This window comes from Sarcophilus harrisii, chromosome 1, assembly GCF_902635505.1.
Source record: "Sarcophilus harrisii chromosome 1, mSarHar1.11, whole genome shotgun sequence".
Classification (NCBI taxonomy): domain Eukaryota; kingdom Metazoa; phylum Chordata; class Mammalia; order Dasyuromorphia; family Dasyuridae; genus Sarcophilus; species Sarcophilus harrisii.
In genome coordinates, this window is record NC_045426.1 from 659,030,514 (window position 1) to 659,053,468 (window position 22,955).

The following is a 22,955-nucleotide window of genomic DNA, read 5'->3' on the forward strand; positions in this document are numbered from 1 at the left end:
AAATGTAGATCTATGCCAGGAGAAAGACTATAGGAATCTCACTAAAGATTCGAGTCCCCAGTGATATATTTACTGTCTTTATGACATTAGACAAGTCAGTTCCTCTGATCTCAACGTGCACATGGGTAAAGTGAAGAACGCGATATATCACATCCCTTAGAGAGTTGTTGGGAATAAAGTTTATAAATGTCCAAATGCCATGTAAATATGGAATAATCAAGTATCATGGGAGCTCAGAGGAACAGAGTGTGGATGAGGAGAAGGCACAAAAGATCTCTGAACTGTTCCTTCTGTGCCTCTGCTCTTCTAACTTCTGGGAGCCTTGCTTCCTTCAAGGCTCAGTTTATGGGCCACTCCCTCCAGGAAGCCTTTCCTGATTCCCCTAGTTGTGACCTGTCTCTCCTCAAATCATAAATATTCTTAGCTGCTGCCATGTAACCTACCCCTCCTCACAGTATGAGCTGCTTGAGAACAAATGCTGTCTCATTTTTGTCCCTGTATTCCAGCATCGAGCCCAGGATCTTTCACATTCCTAATGTCCTATAAATTTGATTGGAATTAGGTAGATTGGGTGTTTTGGGGGGTTTGTTTTTTTTGGAGGGGGCAGGGATGATGATGTTGAGAAGTGACAAGTAGAAAACTGAATTAGAATAAACTAGTTCCTTAGAACTTAAATTCAATTTAATCTGTCCCTGAATAAGGAATAAGACAGGTGGTCAGCCAGATTTTGATAAAGACCTCTCAGATGGGTTCAGCCAATGCAACCCTATTTAAAGGATCAGGACAAGAGCTAGAAAGGATCTTGGAAGCTATCTAGTCCAAATACCTCAATTTACTACAAGGAAACTAAGGCCCAGAGAGTTTGAGTTGCTCCAGTGTTACACAGTTACCAAGTAACAGAAACAGGATTTGAACCTGGATCTTCTCACTGCAAATTCAGCATACCTTCCACTGTTCTGAATCTAGACAATAATTTGGGCTCTAGGGAGCTCAGCTTTTGAATGCTCTCCTGAACCAGTCAAAGGAAAAATAAGCAATGAAGGTGGCCCCTACAGTGGGAAGAGACAGCCCTACTCACACTTTGCATCGTGATGTTTAGAAAGAACTTTTATTTCGACAAGCAGGCTAATTTCAGAAAAGCCTGGAAAGACTTCTATGAACTAATGCCAAATGAAGTGAACAGAACCAAGAGAACATTGTACACAAAACAAGATTATGTGATGATTGACTGTGATGAACTTCTTTCAAAACTGAGGTGATTCAAGGGAATTCCAATAGACTTGGGATGGAAAATGTCATCCACATCCAGAGAGAATTATGGAGACTTGACTATGGATCAAAATAGAGTATTTTTCACCTCTTTTTTTTTTTTTGTTGTTTGCTTATTTATTTTTTTCTTTCTTGCATCTATTTTTCCTTCTTGGTCTGATTTTTCTTATGCAGCATGATAAATATGGAAATATGTTTAGAAGAATTGTACATGTTTAACCAATATTGGATTGCTTGCTGTCTGGGGGTGGAAAGAGAAAACTTTGGAGCACGAGATTTTGCAAAGGTGAATGCTAAAAAATATTTTTATATGTATTTGAAAAAATAAAATACTATTTTAAAAAAAGAACTTTTATTTCAATTCACAATTTTATGATGCAAAGTTCTGTGTTGGGTGATTCCATCAGTCAAAACTTATCATGTCCAATCCTACCCCATCCTTGCCTCCTTGAGGTCAAAAGGACAAGGACAGAAATGGGCAAAGCCCAAGGGACTGAGGGGCGAAGGTAGACTGGCAGAGGACAAAGGAAATATTGGCAGCACAGATCTGCACCTTGGTTCCCATACTTTGCTATCTGCCTCTACTACATCAGTGCCTACATAGAAGCTCGGCCTAACCCTGGACAGGGTCAAGTGGCATCTCCATTGGTGCAGGGCATCTTCAGGGGCTGAAGCTGCATCCTAGGGGCTTTTTGCTGATCCTGCATCCAATGCACCAGCTGAGTATATGACCTCTCGAGGTCAGCTAGGCGGTGTTCCTGGAGGTAGAAAGATAGGAAGGGGCAGTAAGAGAAGAGAAAAGGTAAGGGAAGCAGTATATAAGGATCAAGAACAGCTGTCCACATCTCCAAAAGGTCAGGCTCTTTTTCCATTTCTCTCTCTCCTCTGAGTTTCTTAAGACTTCTCCAAGAAGTCCTGAATCTCAGAGCTGAAAAAGACTTTTTGCAGATGAGAAATTGAGATCCGGAGGAGCATGATAAAGTTTACCCAGTTAGTAAATGCAGAGCTAATATTCATATCTATATCTAGCCCAGAGCTCTCTCTGCTGCCCCGAGGTGCCTTTCTTCTACACTGATCACATCCTGCTTTCTATTGTACTAATCTGTTTAAATGCACCATGCTTCCAGTAAAATTGTGAGATCCTCACTGGAAGTGCATATAAACAGATTCTCACTCTCCTTACCCACCCCAGCTACCACCACCCTACTGTAGCCTAATTCAGTGCATTAAAAATGTTTGCCGAATGAAATAGAATTCTTACCAAACTCTCCAGCTTGGCATTTTCACTGCTCCTGCTCTGGGGGCCTGGGCTACATTTGGGATCCAGCTTCTGAATCCTGCCCCAAGAGATAATCCTTTTAGACCTCCAAATCTCCCCAGTTTCCAGGAGGAGAAGCTGGGTGACCAGGAGAGGGAAAAAGATAATTGGGCCTTCCTCCTTCCCCAGATTATCAGGTAGGAAGACTATACAGAAGGTGCTGTCCAGTATCCAGGTGCTCGGATAGGAATAGAAGGGCAGAGACTGGGCAGATGGGGATCGAGGTGGAACCAGGAAAGATGCTCACCTGGCCTTAAACTGGCCTTGAATCTCTTCCAGTTGGCCAGGTAACTTCTTCTGTTGTTCCCTGAGGGCCTGAGTCTCACTGGCTAGGACCTCCAGCCGGCTAGCCAGCGTTTTCTGCTGGTCCCACAGGGAGACTATCTCTTGGCGAAGCTCGGCCAGCTGTCCCTGCCCGAGAGGAAAGGAATGTGTGAAGGAAGAGAGCCCTGAGAGTGGAAGAGAAGGGGTCCAGCCTCCTCTCCTTGTCTGCTGTTTGTGGGTCACAGGCTGGGTCCTTACCTTGCCAGGGAGTCGGTGAGTGCAAGTGCTATGGTCTGCTTCATGGGGCTTCTCCAGGAAGCGCTGCCAGGGCACGGAGGACTTCCTAGGCAGGGAAGCAGAGACTCCAAGCCTGGAGCGGCCCTGCGGCGAGGAACCTCTCTGAAGGGAGCCCTTGGGCCTGGTCTGGGACAAGGGCCCTGACGTGCGGGGACTGGCTGTCCGGGAGGCAGGGACACTTTGGGTGCGCTGGAGTTGGCGACGCAGTTTCTTTGCGGGCTGGCCCTGTATGCTTCTGAGGGACTGGCTCTTGGAGATGAGAGGGGTGTGCTTGGAGAGGTCCCTGGGGGGCAGGAAGCCTGGCTTCTCTGAAAAACTACAATACATCCCCACAGAAGGTTCTTGACCTCTGATCCAGAGGGCAAACCAACCCCAAGTCTGACTCAAATTTGATGCTCACCCTAAATCCAGTCCCTAATTCAGCTCTTACCGCCACCTTAATCTTAATTCCAATCTTGACTCAGAAACCAACCCACCTCTAACCCTAATCCCTTACCCTGCTCCTAATTTCAATCTTGATCTTGACCCCTATTCCATTCATAAACTCCCTCCCTTCCCTCCCACAGACCCTCTGTGATTCCCCCCTCCACCCCCCACCCGCCAGGTTACCTTGCATGGACCTGGGCCCTGATGTTGGTAGCACGAGGGCGCATACTAACGGACACGGGCACAGGGCGGCCTTCCTCAATGGCTTGAAGTATGGTGGGCAATGGTTCCAGGCTCTCCTGTGTGGGCTACCAGGGAGATCACTGTTAGGGAGCCCCGGCCAACTTCCCCGCTGCTGGGCCCTGGTCGTTCAGGAAGTCCCGGGCCAGGCTTGGGTTAGCTTGAGCTCTGAGCTCTGTATTCTGGACTAGACCGGACTCCGGACTCTGGGTCTGGGGCCCCGGGCTCTGGACTGGACTACATTAGTCCATGGGCCAGAGCCCAAGAGACCCTGAGGAGAAGTAACAGGGCTGAGGGGTCGGGTTGGGGTGCCAGAGGCAGGGGGGTACCTGGTCCAGATCAGAGAAGATAGTGCGGAGCTGAATGTGCAGGATGGCTAGGCCTCTGGCCAGGTCTCCACTGCCTTGGTAGCCCCTAGGGGCCCTGTCCCCATCCCCACAGGCCACTTGGACCAGGAAATGCTGCATGGCTGAGCTGTGTTGCTCTAAGAAATCATTCATGAAGCTCATGTAATCTTCCTTTTCCCCAAACCTGGAGACAGCAAGAGATAGTTCCCTGACAGGAATCCGGATGAACACTTTGCAGTCCTTGGACAAGACACTCCTTCCCTCTCCATACTTTTGTCTTGGCTGTCCTCCATAGAATGCCGCCCTTCCTCCTCCCCTCTCCTTTTTGGCTTTTCTTTGCAGCAGATCTTTCCCAACCCTTCACCCCAGCCTCTATCGCCGTCCATTCTTGGATTATCTTCATCTATCCTATCTCACGTGGACCTCGTTATTTAGATGCTGGATCCTCCATTAAAATGAGAGTTTCCTTAGGGAAGGCTCTCTCTTTCTCTCTCTCTCTCTCTCTCTCTCTCTCTCTCTCTTTCTCTCTCTCTCTCTCTCTCTCTCTCTCTCTCGGCCTGTCTTTCTACTCCTGGCACTAAGCACAATGCCCAGTACATAGCAATTGCCTAATAAAAATTTGACTATTGACTTACGGAGCTCGGTTGGCAAGGTTCTGAATGACTTTGGCAATGAGGGTAAGGGTTCGAGCCAGGCCAGGGCCTGGGTACTCATGGGCAAGGCCGAAGAGGCTTGGAGACATGATGGCCGGACACAGGAATCGTAGAAAGAGTGAGGCACAAACCAGCCTCTCCCCCAGGGGCTCAGCTCCCCGCTCCTGGCACGCTGCCCACCAGCTGGAGAACACAGCATTCAGCTCAGCCGGGAACCAACTATGGGGTCAAGAGGAGTAACAGGTCAGCAGGTCACTGTATCAAGAAAAGGAGTTAGGGTCTACACGCAATCTGAAGCAGAAAGGGAACTGTGTGGAGCCAGGAAAAGGGTGAGAGGCAGAAAGACCTGAAGGAGATCAAGGGATCAGGGGATCCCCGCTCAGAGATCAGTGAAGGAGAGAGTGTAAGAGCAAATCCTGGTTGAGGAAATACCCAGATTGGCCGTGAATGTGCTGAGAGTGGGGGGTCAAGGGAAGAAGCTAGACCACCCCCTGTCCCTGGGGGACAAGGGGCAGGATGTTAGGGACTGGGCTCACTCGGAGGAGCGGGTGATGCTGAGGAAGACATCCTCACAGCTTTGCCTCAGGGTGACCTGGTGCTGGGCTAGGGCTGGCCCAGGGCACTTGCTGGGATCTACTTCACAGCCATCTTCAGAGGCGCAGAGACGTCCCATGGGTCCTCCTGTGGCGCGGACATAGGGAAGGGAGGGCAGGCGGAGTCCATACTCAGCCCCTTTCTTCTTGCTCAGCCCTCCTTCCTGATTTTTCTTCCTACTAATCCCAAAGCACCTTCCTCCTCCCCAAGATCCCCTGCTCCACAGCTCCCACCCTCCTCTCCAACCCCTTACCTAGTGTTTCCTGCAGGTAGCTCTGACCCACTAGCTTCATGTACTCATCGATGGCCTTCGTGGCCAATGTGTTTTCTCGGAACAGCAATGCTTCTTTCCCTCCACAGTGGGCCAGCTCTTCCAGGCCAAGGTCTGTCACTAGTGCCTGTGGCCAGAAATGTGGGCTATGACCTTAGAACACAGCTAGGTATCCCTATCTCCCAGGGCAATGGTTCCTCCTTAGGTACACTGGGTTCCACAAGACCATCCTTAAAAATCAGGCCTTTCATCCCTATCCTGCCTTCCCCATCAGCACCAAAAGTGAATTCCATGACATTCCACTTCCCATCTCCCTCCCCAGCCCCATGCCTGAATGCCTTCTCCTCTTTATATAATCTCCACTTTTCTTCAAGATCCAGTTCAAATACCTCTGTGTATATAAAGCCTTTCCTGATCCTCCCAGAAACAGGTTCCTCTCCCATCAATTGTTTGGTATTTATTTTGTGTTTGTCTCCCTTTTTAGAATGGAAGCTGCTTCAGAGCAGGAAATACGTCATTTTTGCCTTTGGAATTCCAGAGACTATCTCCTCAAGCACAGGACGGACTCAAAAACCACTTGCTTGCTTGATTCTTTAAGACTTCTTTTAGCTGTGACGGTTTATGTCAATTAATTTGCTTGAGTTGATTGAGTTCCTACTATATACACCAGGTACTGTGCTGGGTGTTGGATATACAATGACAAAAGTATAACGGTTCCTGCCATCTCATCTATCCTAGGGACCATCAACTTCATCAGAAATCTATCTAGAGGAGACAACATGTACATATATGACTATACCGAATATTGAAGGGAAGGAATCAGTAACTAGGGGTATCAGGAAAAGCTCATGAATAAATTGGTCTTCAGACAAGGTAGAGATTCTAAGAGGCAGAAATGAGGGGGATGAGTATACCCAGCATGGAGTAGAGTAAGTGGAAAAGAGACGGAGTACCATGTGTGAAGAACAGGAAGAAGGCTAATTTGGCTATAGTGTGCATGAAAGGGAGTAATGTGCAATTAGGCTGGAAAGGTAGTATGGTACCAGCTTGCAGAGGGCTTTAAAAGCAAAAGAGAGGCATTTATATTTAATTCTAAAGGCAACAGGGAGCACTCAAGTGCTCCCTAGAGAAAGAAATGGTCAGACATGTGCTTTAGGAAAATTACATTGGCAGTCCTGTGGATTGTGGATTGTAATGGGAAAAGACTTGAAGCAGGAAGACCAATTAGGAAAATATAGCAGCAGCCTGGGACTAAGGTGATTAAGACTTTAATTAATGTGATTTCAATGTGACTAGAGAAAAAGGGTGAAAGTGAGAAGTGAGAGATATTGTGGACATAGGACCAACAAGATTTGGTAACTGGTTACGTTGGGTGAATGAGAAGTAAGGATGACCTTGAAGTATTGAAATTGAAAAATTGGAAGAATGGTGGTATCTGCCCTGTGGAAGAGGGATAGGTTTTAGGGGGAAAATAATTTTGGTTTGGTTTTAGACATGTTGAATTTGAGATATCCAGTTTGAATGTCTAATAGACATGTCCTGTAGGACTGAAGATCAGGAGAGAGTTTAGATAAATAAATATGACTCACAAGCATAGAGATGATAATTAAACCTATGGAAGTTGATGAGATCTTCAAGATAGACTGTTGGAAGAGAGTAGATGAAGGCTTGAGCAGGGCCATAAGGTACTATCATAGTTAAGGTGGTGGGATCTTTTGAGCTAGCAAAAGATACTAAGAAGGAACAGTCAGACAGGTAAGGAGTGAATCAAGGAGAGAGCAGTTTCATTAAAAAAAAAAAATCCAGAGAGGAGAGGCAGCTGGGTGGTACAATGGATTGAGCAGGGGTCTTGGAATCAGGAGAATTGAGTTCAAGTGTCAAAAACTTGTGTTTTTTGCTGTGTGATCTTGGGCAAGTCACTTAACTCTAACTGCCTCACCAAAAAAAGGGGGGAATTTAAAAGAAGAAGGTGGGCAACAACATGAAATGATCCAGAGATGTCAAGAAGAATAAGAATTGAAAAAAGGCCACCAGATTTGACAATTTAGAGATCACTGGTAACTTTGGAGAAAATAGTTTCTGTTGAGAAATAAAATTAGAAACCAGAATGCAAAGGTTTGAGAAGAGTGAGAGGAGAGAAAATTTGGTCGAGAAAAGAAAGAAAAACAGTGTAGTAGCTTGAGGGGTCAGAGAGGGATTTTTAAGAATGGAAGAGACTTGCATATGATTGCAGGCAGTAGGAAAAGACCTTGGAGAAGGGGAAAGTGAAGATAAGGGAGAGAGGGCGATTATGCAGGTAATTTGCTGAAGACAGGAAAGGTTGGATTACAGATACACATAGAGAAGACAATATCAGCAAGAAGGGATGTCTTAATCAAAAATGGGAGTGAAGAAAAATTGGGGGAATACATCAAAAATCTGTGAAATATGGAGAAGAGGGAAATCTTGCAGTAAAATATGAGAAAATATCTTTTTCAGTGTCACAAAAGAGGGTTTAGAAGGTTGCTTCTAGTTCTAATTCTCTGTGACCAATATTCCAAAACTGAACTAAAATTTGCAATCATCACTGTTTTACAACTGGAGAAACTCAGGCTCAGGGCGATTAAGTGACTTGTACAGGCTTACAAAGCAAATATACATCTGAGACAGGATTTGAATCGAGGTCAGGAGCCGTTATTCTACAGCTGGATGCAACCTCCAAAACAAAGCAATCTGCCCTACATCCCTTTATTCGTCTGGCTTGTTGATAGTTTGTGTTTCGCTGAGAAGAGAATATTATTGCCCTTTGGAAGACTGTACTGACTTACAATGGAGAAGGGGGAAAAAAAGAGAGATTGGGACAGAACTGACTAGGGTAGGATAATAGAGCTTTGTCCAGGTGATTGAATTTCGATAGCTACTGTCACCACCTTGGGGGGCCTCCAGTGGTATAGAAACAACTGAAATCAATATCTAGTTAGCAAGAATAAATAGGTAAAAAAGGAAGCTTGCAGATAGTCAAAGGCAGGAGTCCTCAAACTTTTTAAATAGGAGGTCAGTTCACTGTCCCTCAGACTGTTGGAGGGCCAGACTACGGTAAAAACAAAAACTTTGTTTGGTGGGCCTTTAAATAAAGAAATCTCAGAGCCCTGGGTGAGGGGGATAAACGTCCTCAGCTGCTGCATCTGGCCCGTGGGCTGTAGTTTGAGGACCCCTGGTCCAAGGTCTGCAGCAGGCCTCTCCCCAGTGCTTCCCCCTTCAGTGCTCTCTCTCCTACCTGGGCTTTTCCGGTTCCATGCAGCACACGGACCATGGTAGCTGCTAACTCTTCCTTGGCCTGGGCAGGCAGCTGGGGCTCCAGGGCATGGCACAGCTCTGGGTAGTGAAAGGTGAGGAACTCTGCCAATTCCTTGTAGCGCTCAGTGGGTAGTATCCGCAGACAGCGTGCTCGAACCCGTGCCCTCAAGGCTGCCCCCGGAGATCCTCCTTCCAGAGGAAACCATCGCTCCAGGCCCCCTCCCATCGGTCCCAGCTCAGTCAGTGCCAGGGATACATTGCCTAAGTCCCTGTTGGCCTGGCGCAAGCGAAGGGAAAGATGGCGGGCGGGGGGCAGCGCTTCAAAGTGGAAGCGTTCGGCCCAGAAGTGAGGGCCAGGCCGGGCAGCCGTACGGGCCAACAAGGCTCCATCCAACCACAGCTCTACCCGAAGGCCAACAGAGCTACCTTGTGGGAGTCCCTTGGCCTCGTGGACCCACACGCTCAGCCACGTCTCTTCCCTTTCTTGGCTTTCCTGGAGAAAGAAGAAAAAGGACAGTTTTGGAGCCAGGGCTAAGAGTGAGATGGCAGAGGGGAAAGAGAATAGTCTTCTGCGTCAACTTGGATTGGAGATCTAGGAATAATGGCAGCAGGGGGCAGGGAGCAGTTACCGGGGAAATCTTCCTATTCATAATAGTATGAACTGCATCCATAGGTGGTAAGCTCCCCGTTCCTGGAGGTGTTCAGATAAAGGTTAGGTGATTGCCTCAAAACAATATATATATATATATATATATATATATATATATATTTGCTGAGGCAATTGGGGTTAAGTGACTTGCCCAGGGTCAAACAACTAGGGCATGTTAACTGTCTGAGGCCAGCTTTGAACTCAGATCCTCCTGATGTCAGGGCTGGTACTCTATCCACTGAGCCACCTAACTGCCCCCTCAGAGCATATTTTAAAAGACAGTCCTGCATTGAGTCTAGTGTTGGTTTAGGTGCCCACTAAAGGCCTGGCTAAATCTACTATTTCCACAGCTCCTTTATTAGATAAGTTGCCTGTAATGCGAACATTCCCCCAGCTTTGACAATTTGTTCTAAAGGTCCTTCTGGTTCTGACAGTGTGTTCAGAGCATCCTCCCAAATCTGACCTTCTGTATTCTAAGGCCCCTCCCAATTCTTACATTTGGTGTCTAAGGGCCTTTCCAACTCTGATGTTCTCTGTTCTAAGTCTCCTTCCAACTCTGACATTCCCTGTTCTAAAGTCTGTTCTAATTCTGACTAGTTCTAGTTCCCAGCTTTGATATTCTGTATTCTAAGGCCACTCACAACTCTTACATTCTGTGTTCTAAGGGGTTCTCGAGTCTGATATTCTCTGTTCTAAGTCTCCTACCTCTGCTATTCCTTGTTCTAAAGTCCCTCTTATCTCTAATAATCTGGGTTCTAAAGGTCCTCCAAGTTCCCATATATTAAGGGCCCTCCCACTTATGACATTATATGTTTTAAGGGCCCTCCCGGCTTTGACAGTTTGTTCCAAGAACTCTTATCTCTGACATTTTGTGTTCTGCTGTCCCTTCCAGCATTCTGTGGTTCTGATTTCTTTCTGATTTCAAAACCTCAGCACTTAAGATAGTATTTTCCCTGACAGACACGCTCCCTAAGGCTGCCCTGAATTTGGGGTTTGGGCTGGCTATCCAAGTCAGAACCAAGACCAGGTGGGGTTCTCAAGTGCTGACCTGGTGGGGTTGCAGACTCTGGCGCAGATCCTCAATCCATCGATCCCGCTCAGCTGCTGAGCCACAGGAGAAACATCGGCTGCCGTTGGGCCAAGTTACCTGTGGCGAGGGAAGGAAGGCCCTTCAGAAGGGAAGTGGAAATCAGGGAAATGTAGGGATACAAGGGGTGGGAAAAGAAGACTTAAAGCAGGGCAATCTGTGGGTGGAAGGTGGGCCCATATAGCCCCTTTTTTTTCTCATACCTGAAAGCAGTAGGGTTCTCCAAGGAGGCTGGGGTGCAGAGGCCATACTTGGACATTTCGCTCACTGCTCAGGTCCAGATCTTTGATGGAACCTTCATTTACAAGGGATTCTTGAGAGCCCCGGACACTGGAAGACCTGGTAAGGGAGTGGGATGTGACATTGAAGGGGACAATACTCCAATACCCTTCCTGGGCCACTCCAATTATCCTCAGCATAGCTGCCTTCCATTGAGAGAACCCTTTAGACTTATAATAATCATTATTATTATTATTACAATTGCAGCTCATATTTATATAGCTCTTTAAGATTTACTGGGCAGCCAGGTGGTATAGCGGATAGATTGCCAGGCCTGGAATCAGGTAGATCTGAGTTAAAATCCAACCTCGCTTACTACCTTGCTTGCCTTTTTCCTCTTCTGTAAAATGAACAGGAGAAGGAAATAATAAACTACTCTAATATCTTTGTCAAGAAAACCCCAAATGGACTCAAGAGGACCAGACACAATTGAACAATAACTTTGCATATATCAAAGTTTCTTAACCTGTGGATTTTGACCTCACATGGGGTCACATAACTGAATGTAGGGCGTTGCAAAAAAAATTGGCAATAATAAAAATGTTTCTGAATGCTCTATTTCCTGTAGTATCAAATATTTCGCCAAGATTTAATTCTTAACAAGCACATCCATCTCATTAGTATGTAAATTTGCTTTTATCTTTAATAAATGGTAAAATTAGATGTATACCAAAGATTTGTTTTAACATAAATTTCTTTATGATTAATTATCAGCAAATGTTTGATTTATATACCTATTTTTTGCACTGCCATATCCACAGTCAATAAAAATTTCTCAGACAAACAGGGGTCACCAATGGAAAAAGAAATCCTGACATATATTATATCTTCCCAACATCCCCATTTTACAGGTGGATACACTAAGGTTCACAGCTGGGATCACAGCTATTAGGATACTATATCCAAGGTCATCTAATCCACCAGATAGCTGCCCTGTATCCCTGTATTTACCTAATTTGTCTGTAATCTATGGTCGGCCTTTGAATTCCTAGTGATTAGCCCCAGTGTCTGGGACGTCAGAAATACTGAATAATTCCTTATTGATTGACTGATTGACTTTGCTGACTTTGAGAGGCTTGGATTGACTGAGAAGGGAGGAGCAGGACGGAATTGTGACGAGGATGGGGCAAGTGAATTTAGAGAGTCGTCAATACCCCTTGGAGGCCTCCAGCAGCTTACAGACAACTGAGGCCAGCATCCCAAGAAGAATTGGTTAAACTAGGAAGCTGCCAGATGGGCTTGGTCAGGTCCCCCAGAACCACCCTTCTCTGTTCATCACCCACCTCCCTATACGCAGTGGCAGCCTCTTTAACCCTAGGCTTTTGGTACCCTCAGGTCTCCATCACTCCCATCTATGCCCATCACTGAGCTGAGAGAATATTTTGTACTATTTGCCCAAGTACTGAAATTTCTACCCTTGGTTCTGGGTTTGGAGCACAAGCTCTTATAGGCTCAAGGGTGCAACAGAACCTGTGTTGGATGAAATCACTGGCAAGTAGCCAGCTATCACACTACCTAGTGATCTAGATTGTGGGCACACAATGCTCAGTGCTCTTCCCCTGCTCTCCCACCTGACTTCATCAGAGTCATATCTCATCTTTCTCTGGGTGAATGTTAACTCTGTGAGGTGAGTTGTGCAGGCATTAGTATTCCCATTTTACAGATGAGGAAACTGAGGCTGGAACAAACATTTTTGCCCAGAGGTCTGAAGATGAGGCCTGAAAGGCAGATGTGCTGACTTACCCTGTTCCAGTGCTTCCGGCTTTCCCTTTCTTCTTCTCCTTGAGTCTCTTCCATAGCAAACCCTGGGATTGAGGGTTAATAGGAGGAGAAGTCAGGGGTTGAGTTGCGGGGTGCCCTGGGGTCCCCACTCACCCACCCTTGCACCCGAGGCTCACCCTCACGTTGTGGCCTTGGTTGGTGCTGGTGGCCTCTGGCTCACCTCTTCTCTGCTCTGGAAAGGGAAGGACAATTGCAGGCTCGGAGGAAGATGGGCCCTGACAACCTCTTCTCCTGGGTCCCCTCGGTCTCTATCTCCTCTGTCCCTGCTCCGGCCCGCCCTCCCCCCCCCCAGCCTCCTTCTCTCACCCCACCACGAGCCAGTTTGGGACCCGTGGGCCTTAGCCACCCTTGTCTCCCAGCACAGCTCACCTGGCTCCTTGGCCCCTCCGGATGCCAGCTGCCCGCTGCCCTCAGAGCCCATGCTCCCAGTCCTGGGAAGGTGTCTCCCTGGAGCCTGCTTACAGATAGGCAAACTTCTGTCATTCCTGCTACGGTCCGTTCACCCATCACCCCTCCGTGCTTTTAGCTCTCCCTCCCCTTCCTCACCCTTCCTCTGCCTCCCCCTCCATGTTCCCCTTTACCTCCTCCTCTCTCCCCAGCAGCAGCAGTTTCCCATCCAGGAGGGTGAAGCTGCTGATGTCCCAGACGGGAACATCGGCCGGGGGGGCCTCGGGGATGCGTGGAATCACAGGCAGGGGCTCTGAGAGAGAACATGCAGATGACCATCCCAACACCGACAATGAAGAACAACCGCTAGCATTTACACAGCTTTTTAAATTTGGCAAAGTAATTCACGCATGCCGTTTGTAATCTGGGGAGGGCCTGAAGTCCCCCATTTTCGGTCTTTTAAAGTATTCTGAAATTCTGGTCCTTACAGTGCTATGAACCCAACCAGGTCACAGCATCACCCAATTTTAGAACTGGAAGAGAACCCAGAGGCTGTCCAGTGCAAACCATTCCAGGAAAAGACCATCCCTTACCCCTTGCTGGGCACTGCCCAGTTCCTAAGCAGACTGACCGCTCCTTGCCTGACCCCATCTTTCTCCCCTTCCTGAGAGCCCATGAGCTACTCCAAGATGGAAGAGGGAGAGATGGGGAGTGGAAGTCAGCGTTCATAGAACAATCCAGAGCTTGCAAAGGGCTTTCCTTATAGCACAATGAAATAAGTAGCATTTCTAATTTACAGATGAAAAATCTGACTCTCATAGAGGTGACCCGATTTGCTCAAAAGATGCAAAAAAAAGCGCAGTTTCTGATAGAAACTAACTTTGGACTAGGAGTCAGAGGACCTAGTTCTTGTCCAGCATCTTCCATTAACTGACCATGTGACTTTCCCTCTTACCCATCCCCCACTCCGTCCTTCTTACCCTGCTCCCTTCTCCCATTGGGCCTCCATCTGGAGAAGGGACACAGACCTGCCCACCCTTATCCTCCTCATGGCTCTGCTTCCGACTTTCCCGACTGACATCATTCTCCTCTGCTCCCTTCCCCTCAATTTTTTAGCTCCTTTTTTGTGTACTGTCTTCCTTTATTAGAATTAATTCCTCAAAGGTCAGGGATTCCCTTCCTATTTACTCATATTTGAATCCTCCCCACTCAGCACAGGGCCTGGCATATAATAAGTGCTTAATAAATGCCCCATTTCAGGGGGATTCTGCTCTCTCTTGTCTATCTAGCCCAAGATCCAAACTCTTAGCCTCTCATTCAAGGATCTCCACCGTGTGACACCCCTAATGCTTTTCCAGCTGTATTATTATTATTATTCAGTCTAATCAAATAGGTTCTCCCGACTCTCCTCCAAAGTCTACTCCTCATTACAACTCCATTCAATGAACAGAAAGAATCTCAGAACTGGAAGCCATATAACCTAAACACAAGCCCCAAAAAGGGATCCTCACCATTACACACTTAATAAATGGTTATCCGGTCTTTGCCAGAAGACTTTCAGAGAAGAAAAACCTATTACCTAACCAGGGAGAATAATTCCGTTTATAAATAGCTCTAATCATTAGAAAAAAAAAATTTAAGATATCAAGCTTCAGTTTGCCTCTTTGCAATCTCCACCCATTATTCCTGGTTTTTCTCTCTTAAGTCACTGAAAACAAGCCTTATTTCTTTTTGGTATAACATGAAAACAACAGCCATGCAGCCCTGTTTGTAGTGGCTAGAAGCTGGAAACTGAGTGGATGCCCATCAATTGGAGAATGGTTGGGTAAATTGTGGTATATGAATGTTATGGAATATTATTGTTCTGTAAGAAATGACCAGCAGGACAAATACAGAGAGGATTGGCAAGACTTACATGAACTGATGCTGAGTGAAATGAGCAGAACCAAAAGATCATCATATACCTCAACAACGATACCGTATGAGGATGTATTCTGATGGAAGTGGATTTCTTTGACAAAGAGACCTAATTCAGTTTCAATTGATCAATGATGGACAGAAGCAGCTACATCCAAAGAAAAAACACTAGAAAATGAATGTAAATTGTTTGCATTTTTGTTTTTCTTCCCGGGTTATTTTTACCTTCTGAATCCAATTCTCCCTGTGCAACAAGAGAACTGTTTGGATCTGCACACATACATTGTATCTAGGATATACTACAACATATTCAACATATATAGGACTGCTTGCCATCTAGGGGAGGGGGTGGAGGGTGGGAGGGAAAAATTGGAACAGAAGTGAGTGCAAGGGATAATGTTGTAAAAAAAAAAAAAAAAATTACCCTGGCATGGGTTCTGTCAATAAAAAGTTACTATAATTAAAATAAATAATAAATAAATAAATAAAAAGAAAGAAAACAACAGCCATGTCTCTACTAAGCATTCTCAGGCTAAATGCATGCAGTGTGCAATCCAGTCCACTCACCATTCTGGCTACTGGCCTCTGGATCATCTCTACCTCAACCAATGTCTTTTCTAGAGCTGAACAGATGTGATCAGAGCTAGATGGAGGATAGACAGTAAGTAATAGCCTTCGTAAGCTACATCTCTCTGAATGCAGCTTAATATCATAACAGAATTTTGGCGTCTAAATCACCGTGCTGATTCATTTTTAGCTTGCAGTCCACTACCACCTTCAGGTCTTTTTCAGAACAACTGTTGACTCATCATTCTTTCTCCATCTTGTCCTTGTGCAGCTAATTTTTTTCTTTCTTTCTTTCTTTCTTTCTTTCTTTCTTTCTTTCTTTCTTTCTTTCTTTCTGTTCCTTTCTTCCTTCTTTCTTTCTTCCCTTTCCTTCCTTCCTTCCTTTCTTTCTTTTTTTCTTTCTTTCTTTTTTAAACTGTATTTATCCCTATTATATTTCAGTTTATTTTCTTCTATACATTCTATTATCTAGTGGTATACTCTTGGATGTTCCTCAGACATGACATTCCATCTGCCACCGGTGTATCTTTGTACTTGTTTGTCCCAAATACCTGGAATAGCCTCCCTCGTTATCTCTGTCTTTTGCCTTCCTTTAATTCTCAGGTGAATTTCCATCTTTTGTGAGAAAGCTTTTCTAGCACCTCCCCTCTTCATTCTAGGGCCTCCTTTTTAAGATTATTTCTGCTTTATCCAGTCCACATTTGGTTTCTATAGTCATTTACATAGCTCTCCCATCAGACTGTGCGATCCTTGAGACAAGGGCTGACTTTCTGTCTTTCTGAATACCCCCAGGGCTTAGCACAGTGCCTGGCACATGGGAGACACTTTAGCAAATATTAGTTGGCTTTGCTTACGTGATTGAATCCAATAATCTGGCCAGTGAGCAAATCATTATTAAGGTCTTATTATGTGCAAAGCACAGTACTAGGTGCTGGTAATACACAGCCCTGTAGCCTAACAGAAAGGATAAAACTACATAAACGGATAACTAGGGCACTAGTTAGAAAGGGGTAAATGCAAAGTCTAGACCAGTGGTTCTCAAACTTTTGTTTTCAGTATCTTTATCGTATTAAAAATTATTGAGGATCTCTCCAAAGCGTTTTTGTTTATCTGGATTACATTTATAGACATTTACCATATTGTAAATAAAAACTATTTTTGAATTTGTAGACCCTCTGAAAGGGTTTCAGAGATCCCCAGGATTCTCTAGACCATACTTTGAGAACCACTGGTCTAGACAATGATATCTAGACAATATATAAATGAGTGAAGTTTACTTTTAGCTGGGAAATTGAGACTCGGGGATGACTTGATGGGAAGAATGGTACTTAAGATGGGATTTGAAGGATGAGAAAATTTTAACAGGTGGTAGAGGAGAGAGAGAATTAATTCCAGGTAGGGGTGGTCTATTGGAATACATGGAGATGGGAGAGGGAAGGATGAGACCAGATTCTGATTGTGAAACAAAGGGTATTATGGAAAGTAGTTTAAAGAAAGTCTACAAGGGCAGCTAAGGCTCAGTAGATAGTCCACTAGAGTCAGGAGGACATGAATTCAAATATAGTCTCAGATATTTAATACTAGCTGTGAGACCCTGGGTAATTGCCTTGCCAAAACAAACAAACAAACAAACAAAAAAACAAAAAAAAATCTAAACCCAAAATAAAATAAATAAATCTATAATGGTAACTTGATGTTAGATTATAGAGGAAAAAAATCCAGGCTACTAAATTTGTTGTTGTTATGCTATAGGTTATAACAGACTATTCTGACATTTCAGACTCATTCTCCCGCAGAGGATCTAGTTCACGCTAAAAAGCCTAGAATTTATCATATCATTTCCAACCCTAGGAAGATATTGGATTCTCATAGGCTTGAGTCTGCCACAGTGAGAGCTTTGGAAGGTTTCGGTGACACATAGAGGGAGGGAGTAGAGAAAGACAGACAGGAATCTGTGAAGGAATTAAGAGAGCAGCAGTGGCAGCAAGAATGAGGGGCAGTTTGAATGGGGACTAACAGTGAGTGTCTGGCGCTCATTGAAAGAATCCTGCTGAGAGGTGATGGAGCCATTTTTTTTTTCTCCAAAGAATTCAAAGGACTGCTGGTGTGACTCTTTCCCTGCTTTCTGTCTTTTCTGTCCATTTCAGACATATTTAAATCTGACATTCTCTTTGCTTTTTTTTTGGTTAAGATTCTGTATGAGCTGTAATAGCCCCATTGGTTTGTTAACTCAGCTTAGTTTTGCTGTTAGTAATATGTGCATGGTTTTGCTGATTTGCATATTTTCCAAATTTGTCAGTCTACTTATAGTATCGTTGGGTGAGCGTCGTTATGCTGCCTTACATAGAGATGCATGTCCTCCTATCATGTATACATGTATTATGCCGTGCCTGTAATTTAAACCTGTAGCCACTGAAGCAGCCTGTCAAGACAGGCTGTTGCAAATACTGTTGAGGTACGTTTGCTGGGAATACTATTTTAAAGTGATTACCTGGGAGAATGGGTCAGTCACCTTTGTTTTGTTAAGTGATGATGTGTGTTTGGATACCATGCAACATAGTTTCAGATAAATGATTGCAAGAATTGTTGATTTTGCATGGGGCTTAAAAATTCTAAACAAGGGAGGAGTGTAACAGGCTGTTCAAAAGGGTCAAACTAATCTCCCCTGCAGACAGAAGAAATAGTTTGGGGATCATCAATGGTCTCTCTGGACCAGCAAGAAATTGTACCCTCATAGCTGTAAGTCAGGGAAGGAGGTTTCTTTTAGGAAAGAGCACTGACATCATTCTGTGATGCAGCTATGAAGGGACAGAGCCTGGAAAGACAGGGAATCTATAATGAAACTGAGCAGCAGGGAACAGCTGGCTTCTTTCTTATGGCAATTGGGGTTAAGTGACTTGCCGGGGATCACACAGCTAGGGAGTGTTAAATGTCTAAGGTCATATTTGAACTCAGGTCCTCCTGACTTCAGGGCTGGTGTTCTATCCACTGGGCCACCCAGCTGCCCCCAACAATTGACTATTTTCAATCACACTTCAAAGATACTAATTTCTAGATAAAGATAATTTTTAATCATGTATATCTTTAATTCTATATAGAGTGTCCAAGTAGGGTTTAGGTGCCAGCGGCTAGATTTAATACACAGATTTTAAATAGGTTAGAGATGTCTCCCTGGCTGCCTGTTGGGCATTCCCCAATCTTCATTAATCCTAATTCCTTCCCAGTGCTCATTGTTTCCCATTTTCCATATAAATTCATTTGTAAATAGTTTTTTGCATGTTGTCTCCTTCATTAGACTGTGAGCTCTTTGAAAGCAGGGACTATCTTTAGTCTTTCTTTGTATTCCCAGTTCCTAGTTCCTAGAACATGGAAGGTGCTTAATAAATATTTATTGACTGACTAAAAGCAACATGGATGAAAGCGGATCTAATGCTAATGATTTTTTATTAATTTTTATTAATTAATTATTTTTTAAAAAAAAAATTTAATTATTTATTTAATTTTTATTAATAACCTGTATGCTACCCTGAAGTCAGGAGGACCTGAGTTCACATCTGGTCTCAGATACTTAACACTTCCTAACTGTGTGAAGGCTGGGCAAGTCACTTAACCCCAATTGCCTCAGTAATAAAACAAAATAAAACCTTTATGCTTAAACTCCCTAAAATAGCACATGGAGAAGTCCATGTTAATCTGGACCATTGTCCCTAAGCTCCCCTCCTCTTTTTTTCCTGTAACCAAGCTAAGTTTTGACTGTAAGAGCCCCAGGCAAAATCCCCAGCCTCTAATGTGGAGAGGAGTGGGATGAAAAAGGCAGTGACCACAAGGAAGGTTATTATACCCTGAACTAGCCCAATTGGATGAGACAAGTGTGATCTAGGAACTTCTCCACTTTCCCGTGGATAGGGATGAAACCCTGTCCTGTCAATGTTGGCCCTTCATAGAAACACTTGTTGGTTTCATTGGAGAGTCGTGGAAACTTTTTGAACACTGGAATGATCTCCAAAGAAGACCTATATTTTAGTGAGAATGATCCGACAGGGATGTGAAAGGCAAATTGGTTGCAAAAGGGTAAGTCTAGAGGTAAGGAAAGAGTTATGTGATTATTATAATCATTAAGTCCAAAGTTAATTAGAGAATGCATGAAAGTGGTGATGTTGGCAGTGAAAACTTTGGGGTCTCCAATCACAATTTTAAAGGGCTTATGGTAAAACATAGTTTTTGTTTTGTCTTGTTTTGTTTTTACCTACAGATAACAGATAGACTTAAAGGGCAAATTATATCATCTTTTTTTTTTTCTTTTCCTTTCTTTTTGGTCAAGGCAGTAAGTTATTTTGCATAATTATTTAAAAAACAAAACCAGAAAATTTTTGAAGAGACCTTTGCTAGAGGAAGTGGCTTTAAAGTGGGTCCTGAAGACTGTGTTGGACTTGGAAAGCAAAGAAGAAGAAAAGAGAAGACAGAAAAGGAGAAGAGAAAAGATAGGAGAGAAGTAAAAAGAAGAAAGGAGAGGAGAAAAGGGAGAGAGGAAAGGGAGAGGACAATTCAAAAGAGAGAAGAGGAAGGGGAGAGAAGAGGAAAGGGGAGAGAAAAGACTAGTAGAAGAAGGAGAGTGGCCAGGAGAGGAGAGGAAAGGAGAGATTGTTAAATTTGGGAGGTACATGAAGACATACTTTAAGGAAGGAATGAATCTGGTTTGAGAACTGTGAGGAAACTAGCTTGGATATACATGAAGGGAAGTGAGAGATAAAGCTAGAACCATTGGAACCCAAACATTGGAAGCAAATCATTAAATGTCTTGAATGATAGATCTAGGAATCTGGATTCAGCAAAGCAGAGGTTGAGAAGTCAGACAAGTAGGAGGAGAACCTGGAAAGAGCAATGTCACAGAAGGGGAAGAGTGTATCTTCCTGTCAACCCATCAGCAAAACTGGAGTAATCAGGATTAGCCTTACGCAACTTCCACAGCTGTTGTGAGGACTAAATTAAATTTTTAAAAACATTTAATTAAGTACCTATGGTATTCAATTTGGACATAGGAAATAAGACAACTGCAATATCTTGTAGGCAACTGAGAGTCATAAAAGGCATCTGCGTAGGAGAAAGACTTGATGGGAACTGGAATTAGAGCACTGGGTTACATGTCCAATAATAGACCGGTTACTTACTCTTTATGTAACTAACTAACTAACTAAAGGACAACTAAGTCCTTTAAGGTTTGGGGGCCTTAGTTTTCTCATCTGTAAAATGAGGGGATTGGACAGATGATCTTTGAGATCCTTTACAGCTCTAGGTCCTATGAATGGGGCCTATGAAAGATGCTTTCAGCAGCTGTTAGTGAGAGAAGTGAGCTACTGGGGATAGGAAGCTTAGTTAGGAGGTACTTGAAATAAACAGTTCAGGGAAGAAGTGGTCAAGTGTTATTGGGACGGGTATAGAAGAAGAAATAGGTAGGAAAGGCGCTGTGAACATGGAATTGGCAGGACATGCAGTTGTGGAGGGAAAGGAAAAAGAGCAGTCAAATTGCTATTGCCTCGATACTCATTATCATCATCCCAAGTAAGAGTGGAGAGCCTCCTTTCCTGAAAATCCTCCTAAGCAGATGAATCAGCTTTGACCCCCTTTCTCCTTTAGGGGGTCATGGGTGAAGGATGCACAGCCAGGACCTCATGGGGATGAGGGGCAGCCTCATTCCCATAAACTCCTGGCTAAATCTCAGGAGGCATTTTTACCGAGGGGCCCTAAGAGCAGGGTTCTGGCCTGAGTCAATCAAGTCTCTTCATTCCCCTGCTACCTAGCATTTAGACAACCAGGAGACTCTCCTGATAGTGGATTATAGTTTAGAAGACTCCTCTCCTCTCAGTGCTTTGGCCCATCTTAACCTCACAGCCTTAGAGTATGACAAGCTAAATCCAAGTACCCGGACCCTCTGCCTCCAGCTCCTCTCATTTGCTACCTTTCATGATTACTCTACAAGGGAGCCACTCGGGAGACCTCTCTTTCCTGAAGAAGAAGAGTCTAGGAGACAATTACCGTTTCACTCTCTGCCTTCCCCTGACACCCTGCCAAAGACAGGTAGAAGACAAGGGGCAAATTTAGTCTCAACCACTTCCTCTCCTAGCTCTCCCCACAACTTCCTGTGTATTAGAAAGGATGATGAGGTGGCTTGTTCCCCTTATCCTGTTCAGAGAGGAGGGAACCCAGGCATCCAGCTCCCCAGCCAGCCTCTTTGCTTTGTAAAAACCTAGAATGACCGGAGCTTTGAGAAATGATCTAGGGAGGTCCTTAAGTGTAGCAAGAGCTGGGACCCAGGACACAAATGTGCCTGGGAACGAGATTCCCTGAGGAGAATTCTCTAAGTCTTGGCTATGTTTTGGGGTCTACACAGAAACGTGACCATTTATGAGCCCAGGTAACTTCCCACCCTCACATTGGGCCCTTTGATCAAGGTGGATAGGGAGAACTATGTGGGGGATTAGGGATGCTCTGGGACCTTTGGATCCCCACGACCAAAGACACTCCTCTTTGGGGTAGGGCCCAGTGGGCCACGTCTGGGTATCCTTTGGGGATATTGGGGGCTGTCCTCCTTACCCAACGGCTCTGATTCTGGCGCTGCCTCCTGCTGGGATCCAGTCACATGCTCAGGTACCTGTTGCTGACTCCCAGAGCGAAGGTACTTGGAAAGTTTCCAGTTCCAGCCCCCTCCTGACTCCTTGGCAGAGGCAGACACAGCCCGACGGAAGAGAGACCGTTGAGAGGGCTTTGTGGTCGGTGGCTCTGAGGTCTCGGGGTTACTCAGGGCTCGGCCCCAGCCTTGAAAGCGGCTCCATCTGGAGGTCCCTGCTGACCTGTCTCCCCCCCGCCGCCAACGGTAGGAATCTAAGGGGGAAGCCACCTTGGCCTGGGATCGTGGCGGGGCAGCCGTCTCCATCTCCTGTAGAGACTGGGGGGTAACGGAAGGAAGAGTCAGGCGTGGAAGGTGATGGGCACTCTGCACTATGGGGGTCAGTAACAAGATGAGGTGGGGGAACATCAGTTCTGAGAGGTCAATCCTCAGCCAGCCTGTATCTCTGCCCCCCTTCTAGCCTACCTCTCATCCTGCTCCCCATCCCAAGATCCTGCTCTTAGTCCTGGCTCAGCTCTACGACCCCTGCCAGCCCCCCTTACCCTTACCTCTGTTTCCTGCGGGGCCCCTGACTCAGCCACCCAGGACTGCCCGGCTTCCTTGCAAGTGAGCCCTTACCCCACGTGACACCCCTCGCTTTGCCCCGCCCCTGCCCCTCAGCCCGTGCCCCAGAGCTCTATAGAGAACTTGGGGAGAAAACAGGCTAA

The 22,955-nt window shown here is 45.2% G+C and overlaps 1 protein-coding gene across 2 annotated transcripts; it reads right to left on the bottom strand.

Moving 5' to 3' along the window:
- Positions 1-1,610: 1,610 nt before the first annotated feature.
- On the bottom strand, positions 1,611-22,882 carry RASAL3 (RAS protein activator like 3). Of its 2 annotated transcripts, none has more exons than XM_012542366.3 (18): positions 22,797-22,882; positions 22,215-22,566; positions 13,334-13,452; positions 13,122-13,206; positions 12,869-12,924; positions 12,714-12,775; positions 10,895-11,030; positions 10,653-10,751; positions 8,936-9,448; positions 5,662-5,806; positions 5,351-5,495; positions 4,797-5,033; positions 4,144-4,345; positions 3,758-3,882; positions 3,110-3,464; positions 2,835-2,998; positions 2,531-2,606; positions 1,611-2,027 (listed from the first exon to the last, which is right to left on the bottom strand). In XM_012542366.3, exons 2-18 carry the CDS (start codon positions 22,552-22,554, stop codon positions 1,899-1,901), a joined length of 2,988 nt encoding a protein of 995 aa, XP_012397820.1. In that variant the 5' UTR covers positions 22,555-22,566; positions 22,797-22,882; the 3' UTR covers positions 1,611-1,898. The 2 variants fall into 2 exon arrangements, with proteins under 2 accessions (XP_012397820.1, XP_023352754.1); XM_023496986.2 differs by having other exon boundaries at positions 13,122-13,209.
- Between the last annotated feature and the right edge of the window lie 73 nt (positions 22,883-22,955).